A 9,041-nucleotide genomic window follows, 5' to 3' on the forward strand; every position below is an offset into this window, starting at 1 on the left:
TCAGTTTTTAAGAGTCTCTTATGCTTTGGCTCTCTCCCACTCTAACCTCTTTTTTTTTTTTCCTTCCCCTCCCCCATGGTCTTCTGTTAAGTTTCTCAGGATCCACATAAGAGTGAAATCATATGCTATCTGTCTTTCTCTGTATGGCTTATTTCACTTAGCATCACACTCTCCAGTTCCATCCATGTTGCTACAAAAGGCCATATTTCATTCTTTCTCATTGCCACGTAGTACTCCATTGTGTATATAAACCACAATTTCTTTATCCATTCATCAGTTGATGGACATTTAGGCTGTTTCCATAATTTGGCTGTTGTTGAGAGTGCTGCTATAAACATTGGGGTACAAGTGCCCCTATGCATCAGTACTCCTATATCCCTTGGGTAAATTCCTAGCAGTGCTATTGCTGGATCATAGGGTAGGTCTATTTTTAATTTTTTGAGGAACCTCCACACTGTTTTCCAGAGTGGCTGCACCAATTTGCATTCCCACCAACAGTGCAAGAGGGTTCCTGTTGCTCCACATCCTCTCCAGCATCTGTAGTCTCCTGATTTGTTCATTTTGGCCACTCTGAGTGGCGTGAGGTGATATCTGAGTGTGGTTTTGATTTGTATTTCCCTAATGAGGAGTGACATTGAGCATCTTTTCATGTGCCTGTTGGCCATCTGGATGTCTTCTTTAGAGAAGTGTCTATTCATGTTTTCTGCCCATTTCTTCACTGGGTTCTTTGTTTTTTGGGTGTGGAGTTTGGTGAGCTCTTTATAGATTTTGGATACTAGCCCTTTGTCCGATATGTCATTTGCAAATATCTTTTCCCATTCCGTTGGTTGCCTTTTAGTTTTGTTGGTTGTTTCCTTTGCTCTGCAGAAGCTTTTTATCTTCATAAGGTCCCAGTAGTTCAATTTTGCTTTTAATTCCCTTGCCTTTGGGGATGTGTCCCGTAAGAAATTGCTACGGCTGAGGTCAGAGAGGTCTTTTCCTGCTTTCTCCTCTAGGGTTTTGATGGTTTCCTGTCTCACATTCAGGTCCTTTATCCATTTTGAGTTTATTTTTGTGAATGGTGTGAGAAAGTGGTCTAGTTTCAATCTTCTGCATGTTGCTGTTCAGTTCTCCCAGCACCATTTGTTTTTTTTTTAATTTTTTTTTTAACGTTTTATTTATTTTTGAGACAGAGAGAGACACAGCATGAATGGGGGAGGGGCAGAGAGAGAGGGAGACACAGAATCGGAAGCAGGCTCCAGGCTCTGAGCCATCAGCCCAGAGCCTGATGCGGGGCTCGAACTCGCGGGCCGCGAGATCGTGACCTGAGCTGAAGTCGGACGCTCAACCTACTGAGCCACCCAGGCGCCCCCCAGCACCATTTGTTAAAGAGACTGTCTTTTTTCCATTGGATATTCTTTCCTGCTTTGTCAAAGATTAGTTGGCCATACGTTTGTGGGTGTAGTTCTGGGGTTTCTATTCTATTCCAGTGGTCTGTGTGTCTGTTTTTGTGCCAATACCATGCTGTCTTGATGATGACAGCTTTGTAGTAGAGGCTAAAGTCTGGGATTGTGATGCCTCCCATTTTGGTCTTCTTCAAAATTACTTTGGCTATTCGGGGTCTTTTGTGGTTCCATAAAAATTTTAGGATTGCTTGTTCTAGCTTCAAGAAGAATGCTGGTGCAATTTTGATTGGGATTGCATTGAATGTGTAGATAGCTTTGGGTAGTATTGACATTTTAACAGTATTTATTCTTCCAATCCATGAGCATGGAATATTTTTCCATTTCTTCATATCTTCTTCAGTTTCCTTCATAAGCTTTCTATAGTTTTCAGCATACAGATCTTTTACATCTTTGGTTAGGTTTATTCCTAGGTATTTTATGTTTGGTGCAATTGTGAATGGGATCAGTTTCTTATTTGTCTTTCTGTTGTTTCATTATTAGTGTATAAGAATGCAACTGATTTCTGTACATTGATTTTGTATCCTGCAATTTTGCTGAATTCATGTATCAGTTCTAAGAGACTTTTGGTGGAGTCTATCGGGTTTTCCATGTATAATATCATGTCATCTGCAAAAAGTGAAAGCTTGACTTCATCATTGCCAATTTTGATGCCTTTGATTTCCTTTTGTTGTCTAATTGCTGATGCTAGCACTTCAACACTATGTTAAACAACCGTGGTGAAAGAGGACATTCCTGTCGTGTTCCTGATCTCAGGGAGAAAGCTCTCAGTTTTTCCCCATTGAAGATGATATTAGCTGTGGGCTTTTCATAAATGGCTTTTTTGATGTTTAAGTATGTTCCTTCTATCCCGACTTTCTCGAGCGTTTTTATTAAGAAAGGATGCTGAATTTTGTCAAATGCTTTTTCTGCATCAATTGACAGGATCATATGGTTCTTATCTTTTCTTTTATTAATGTGATGTATCACATTGATTGATTTGTGAATGTTGAATCAGCCCTGCAGCCAAGGAATGAATCCCACTTGATCATGGTGAATAATTCTTTTTATATGCTGTTGAATTTGATTTGCTAGTATCTTATTGAGAATTTTTTCATCCATATTCATCAGGGATATTGGCCTGTGCTTCTCTTTTTTTGCTGGGTCTCTGTCTGGTTTAGGAATGAAAGTAATGCTTCATAGAATGAGTCTGGAAGTTTTCCTTCCCTTTCTATTTTTTGGAATAGCTTGAGAAGGATAGGTATTATCTCTGCTTTAAATGTCTGGTAGAATTCCCCAGGGAAGCCATCTGGTCCTGGACTCTTATTTGTTGGGAGATTTTTGATAACTGATTCAATTTCTTTGCTGGTTATGGGTCTGTTCCAGCTTTCTATTTCTTCCTGTTTGAGTTTTGGAAGTGTGTAGGTGCTTAGGAATTTGTCCATTTCTTCCAGGTTGTCCAGTTTGTTGGCATACAATTTTTCATAGTATTCCCTGATAATTGCTTGTATTTCTGAGGGATTGGTTGTAATAATTCCATTTTCATTCATGATTTTATCCATCTGGGTCATCTCCCTTTTCTTTTTAAGAAGCATGGCTAGAGGTTTATCAATTTTGTTTATTTTTTCAAAAAAAACACCTCTTGGTTTCATTGATCTGCTCTACAGTGTTGGTTGTTTTTTTTTTTTTTTTTTATTCTATATTGTTTATTTCTGCTCTGATCTTTATTATTTCTCTTCTTCTGCTGGGTTTGGGGTGTCTTTGCTGTCCTGCTTCTGTTTCCTTTAGGTGTGCTGTTAGATTTTATATTTGGGATTTTTCTTGTTTCCTGAGATAGGCCTGGATTGCAATGTCTTTTCCTCTCAGGACTGCCTTCGCTGCATCCCAATGCATTTGGATTGTTGTATTTTCATTTTCATTTGTTTCCGTATATTTTTAAATTTCTTCTCTAATTGCCTGGTTGACCCATTCATTCTTTAGTAGGGTGTTCATAGCATTGTGGTCTGAAAGTATGCATGGTATGATCTCAATTCTTGTATACTTATGAAGGGCTGTTTTGTGACCCAGTATGTGATCTATGTTGGAGAATGTTCCATGTGCACTCGAGAAGAAAGTATATTCTGTTGCTTTGGGATGCGGAGTTCTAAATATATCTGTCAAGTCTATCTGATCCAATGTATCATTCAGGGCCCTTGTTTCTTTATTGATCCTGTGTCTAGATGATCTATCCATTGTTGTAAGTGGAGTATTAAGGTCCCCTGCAATGACCACATTCTTATCAATAAGGTTGCTTATGTTTGTGATTAATTGTTTTATATATTTGGGGGCTCCCGTATTCAGCGCATAGACATTTATAATTGTTAGCTCTTCCTGATGGATAGACCCTATAATTATTATATGATGCCCTTCTTCATCTCTTGTTACAGCCTTTAATTTGAAGTCTAGTTTGTCTGATGTAAGTATGGCTACTCCAGCTTTCTTTTGACTTCCAGTAGCATGATAGATAGATCTCCATCCCCTCATTTTCAATCTGAACGTGTCCTCAGGTCTAAAATGAGTCTCTTGTAGACAGCAAGTAGATGGGTCTTGTTTTTTTATCCATTCTGTTACCCTATGTCTTTTGATTGGAGCATTTAGTCAATTTACATTCAGTGTTATTATAGAAAGATACGGGTTTAGAGTCATTGTGATGTCTGTAGATTTCATGCTTGTAGTGATGTCTCTGGTACTTTGTGGTCCTTGCAACAGTTCACTCACAGAATCCCCCTTAGGATCTCTTTGTAGGGCTGGTTTAGTGGTGATGAATTCCTTCAGTTTTTGTTTGTTTGGGAAGACCTTTATCTCTCCTTCTATTCTGAATGACAGACTTGCTGGATAAAGGATTCTCGGCTGCATATTTTTTCTGTTCATCACATTGAAGATTTCCTGCCATTCCTTTCTGGCCTGCCAAGTTTCCGTAGATAGGTCTGTCACTAGTCTTATTGGTCTCCCTTTATATGTTAGAGTGTGTTTATCCCTAGCTGCTTTCAGAATTTTCTCTTTATCCTTATATTTTGCCAGTTTCACTATGATATGTCGTGCAGAAGCTCGATTCAAGTTATGTCTGAAGGGAGTTCTCTGTGCCTCTTGGATTTCAATGCCTTTTTCCTTCCCCAGATCAGGGAAGTTCTCAGCTCTGGTTTGTTCAAGTACACCTTCAGCCCCTTTCTCTCTCGCTTCCTCTTCTGGAATTCCTATTATACAGATATTGTTGCATTTGATTGCATCACTTAGTTCTCTAATTCTCCCCTCATACTCCTGGATTTTTTTTTATCTCTCTTTTTCTCAGCTTCCTCTTTTTCCATAATTTTATCTTCTAATTCACCTATTCTCTCCTCTGCCTCTTCAATCTGAGCGGTGGTCACCTCCGTTTTATTTTGCACTTCATTTATAGCATTTTTTAGCTCCTCGTGACTATTTCTTAGTCCCTTGATCTCTGTTGCAATAGATTCTCTGCTGTCCTCTATACTTTTTTTCAAGCCCAGTGATTAGTTTTATGACGATTATTCTAAATTCTTGTTCCATTTTAATGCTTAAATCATTTTTGATCAATTCGTTAGCTGTTGCTACTTCCTGGAGTTTCTTTTGAGGAGAGTTCTTCTATTTTGTCATTTTGGATAGTCCCTGGAGTGGCGCAGAACTGTGGGACACTTCCCCTGTGCTGTCTGGAGTAACTTGTGTTGGTGGCGGGGGGGGGGGCCCACAGTCAGACCTGATGTCTGTCCCCAGCCCACTGCTGGGGCCACAGTCAGACTGGTGTGTACCTTATCTTCCCCTCTCCCAGGGGCAGGACTCACTGTGGAGTGGTGTGGCCCCTGTCTGGGCTACTTGCACACTGCCAGGCTTGTGGTGCTGCTTTGATGGGATCTGGTGTATTAGCCAGGGTGGATCCGCAAGGTGCACAGGGGCGGAAGGGGCAGGCATAGCTTGCTTTGCTGTTGGTGGTCCCCTGAGGGAGTAGTCCTGCATCACCGGGAGGGAGGCCAACCCGTCGGAGGGATGGATCCACAGAAGCACAGTGTTGGGTGTTTGCGCGGTGCAAGCAAGTTCAGTGAACTGGTTCCCTTTGGGGTTTCGGCTGGGGGATGGGAAAGGGAGATGGCGCTGGCCAGCACCTTTGTTCCCCACCGAGCTGAGCTCTGTCTTCCAGGGCTCAACACCTGTCCCTCCCCCTGTCCTCTCGCCCTCCCGCTCTCTGAGCAGAGCTATTGACTTATAACATTCCAGATGTTAAGTCCCACTGGCTGTCAGAACTCACGCAGGCCGACCCCTCCACTTTTGCAAGCCAGACTCAGGGGCTTGGCCTTGCCAGGCGGGCTGGCTGCCCCTCCACTGCACCGGCTCCCTCCTGCTAGTCCGTGTAGCACGCACTGCCTCTCTGCCCTTCCTACCCTCTTCCGTGGGCCTCTCGTCTATGCTTGGCTCTGGAGAGTCTGTTCTGCTAGTCTTCTGGTGGTTTTCTGGGTTATTTAGGCAGGTGTGGGTGGAATCTAAGTGACCGGCAGGATGAGGTGAGCCCAGCGTCCTCCTGTGCCGCCATCTTCCCTGGATTTCTAAGCTTGTATATTTTAGAAGTGTGATTTATGTAATCTGTTCAGTTGTCAGGTTTTATGCTTAAGGCTCATATTAAGGATTTCTTTTCTTATTAGAGGCCAGTTTTTCCTTACTACTGAGAAGGTGTGGGGAGGGATGAACAGAGTACAAAACATGACTAATTGGTAGACCAGTTGCATAGATTAAAAAAAATTTTTTTTTAATGTTTATTTTTGAGAGAAAGAGTGAGTGAGCAAGGAAGGGGAAGACAGAGGGGCAGAGAGAGATGGAGACATAGAATCCAAAGCAGGCTCCAGGCTCTGAGCTGTCAGCACAGAGCCCGATGTGGAGTTCAAACCCATAGACCACAAGATCATGACCTGAGCTGAAATCGGACGTTTAACTGACTGAGTCACCCAGGCACCCCAAGTTGCATAGATTTTAAATTGTGACTTTTTTTTCTCTACTGATATACAACTTAGTCTTAATACTTTACAAAGACATTGAATTTTTTGTTTACATATTAAAATCTCAAAGAAACTGATTAAGAGACCAAGCAATCAGCTTGGGCACAGAAGAAACTTAAGAAAATGTTATCCCATATTAGCATTTTCTGCTGAACTTGAGGATTAAATACTTTTTGTGATATTTGGGGTTTTATGTTTCAATGAACTGTTTAGGGAAACTTTTCTGCTATAAGGGCTGAATATAAGTTGCAAAGATTTAAGCCTTTCCTGATATTAATGTTCCACCTCATTAACTTCATTGTCAGCGCTTTTACACTTCATTGATTTAAATAAAATGATCTAACTGTAGTTCTGCTGTCTTTTCTCTTTCTCTCTCTCCTTTTTGAGGTCTAGATGATTGTGTATTTAGTTTTGTATTTTCATTTAGACTCCGTTGTTAATTTTGTTAAGCCCAAGATGAGGATAAAGGGAAATTATGGTATAACTAAATGTCTTACCCTGCTGAAGCCCTGACAGATAAGGGAATGCATTTGTTGAGATAAACTGGTCACTTTCTTTTTTAGCTAGTGCTTTAACATTTGTCATGGTCTTCAGGTGCTCCTCAGAGATCATGAACTTCTATTCTATTGTGAAGTTCAGATTGGTGATTATATAGGAGGTTTCACATATATCCCATGGTATTTTTAGACCTGGAACCCAAATAATGGAGAGCTTGGCTTTAAAAAAGCAAGCTATGTTTGTCCTTAAAAATGTTATCTAAGCATTTTCAGTAAAATAGGAATTATGCAATGATTTCTCAAGGAAAGTCACCTTTGCAAATATTTGCAATTACTTCCAAGTGGTAGACCTATTTAGGCAGTAAGGTTTTTTTTTGCATGATTTACTGCCAGATGTGAGCCCTCCTTAGCACCATATACCCCAAGTGCGAGTTAGATGTCTTTGTTAACATTTAGAGAAAAAGAACTTAATGAACTTGAGTTTGGGGCAACGAAGCTGTCATGTTGCCAAGATATTTTGCATTAAAAAATAATTACTAACATATTAATAAATAACTTTATGAAGATTAATCCGTATTTGACCCTTAAATTTAAATATTTAGCAAAGAATTTCATTTTACAGAAGTTTAGGTGCTGACATGAGATAGTGGTGTTCATTTCTAACCATTTCTTTTATTTTCCAGCTCACCAGCGACTAGAACCAGCAACTTTGTCAGCAATTGTGGCATTTATCCTCAGTCTTTTATGTGGAGCTCTGAATTTAATTCGAGGTTTTCATGCCATAGAAAGTCTTTTGCAGGTACTGTGCTGATTTTGCAATTTCAGGTGACTGTGCCTGTTGCTTCTACTTGTTACTCAGTTGATTTGAATTGATTTGGGTATTAGTACAATTTACGTTGCATGCTCAAACTCTGTATTCTTTATGCCAGCCCTGGTCTCCCCTTCCTCTAAGAACAATGATTTCTAGTTGGCCTCTTTGACTCAATTAGCATGTATTTATTTATAATTTTCTCTGCAGGAGGCACTGTAGGTGGATACTCTGGGGACACCAAGGTATGTGTGACATGAACACTGCAGTCTCAGAGCCTAGAGTTGAATTGGAAGGGGGCAAAGCCGTCCATCAATAATTACCAAGTACATAGAGTTTGGAAGAGGAGCAGTCACTGCGAGTCAGGATAGGAGAAGACTGTGGAGGAGGGGTGAGCTGGACCTAGAAGGATCTGAGTGGAAAGAGAGGAATGGAAAAAAAAAAAGAGGGCATTTATGGGCAGGTTTTTGTCCCACTTTTATGTATTTCTACCTTGTTATCTCCTTTTTTTTTTCCTTTTTAATTGGAGGCTACCAGAAACCACTATTTTTTTTTTTTTTCAAATATTGCCAACGATTCTGTTTTCCAGTGGAGTTTTCTCAGGGACTCTGGCTATCAGAATATACTAACTTTTTCTCTTTTTATAAAGTTTTTGAAACTTCCTTTCTTAAAGTTTAGCACATTTCAGACTGGACAGCTTTCCTTACCTTTGTTTCTGCTCACTTTCTCTGAAGATTTTTTCTTGACACTTGCACATATAAATAAATTCTCTGTTTTTGGTCAGCATTAAGCTCAGAATACCATTTGTAAAAAAACCACTTAACATGCCTTATATTCTTTTTCAAAATTGCTTGTTTTGTTTGGGGAACACTCACAGAGTACCATTCTGAGTACCCTCTGAATGTCGTCAGCTCTTTGAAGCCAGTAGCAGAGCACATCACAAGTTTCAGGCAGCTGAGCTGTCCCTTGGGTGGGGAGGAGGAGTGTCTCATGACTTTTTAATTCTTCTTTCAAATATCCCGAGCCCTCAGGTAAAGCCCCTCTTCCCTTTCAGGCACAGTGTCCCTTGGTGTTCCTGCCCCTGTTCCCTAGCCAGGTCAGCTTTATTCCAGAAGGAGTTCAATTTTGAGCCAGTTAGACAGCCTGCCAAAAAGAAACAAAGGCAATTTGGAGACCACTGACTGAAAAAGTTAATAAATAGGATATTCTCTCCCTTCCCCCCCCCACCTTTTTTTTTTTTTTTAAACTTGTTGTAGTGGAAAGAACAGTAGTGTGG

General features: G+C 40.5%; 1 protein-coding gene across 4 annotated transcripts in view; it reads left to right on the forward strand.

Moving 5' to 3' along the window:
- Positions 1-9,041, forward strand: part of SEC22A (SEC22 homolog A, vesicle trafficking protein) — a 68,024-nt gene that overhangs the window by 33,490 nt on the left and 25,493 nt on the right. For 3 of the 4 annotated variants that reach the window (XM_049628303.1, XM_049628305.1, XM_049628304.1), the window contains exon 5: positions 7,641-7,756. In XM_049628303.1, the coding sequence (XP_049484260.1) occupies positions 7,641-7,756 (116 nt within the window). Of the gene's footprint in view, positions 1-7,640; positions 7,757-7,975; positions 8,011-9,041 lie in introns of all 4 variants that reach the window. The other variant, XM_049628306.1, reaches the window with a different exon arrangement.

The sequence above is a fragment of the Panthera uncia genome, chromosome C2, assembly GCF_023721935.1.
Source record: "Panthera uncia isolate 11264 chromosome C2, Puncia_PCG_1.0, whole genome shotgun sequence".
Taxonomy (NCBI): domain Eukaryota; kingdom Metazoa; phylum Chordata; class Mammalia; order Carnivora; family Felidae; genus Panthera; species Panthera uncia.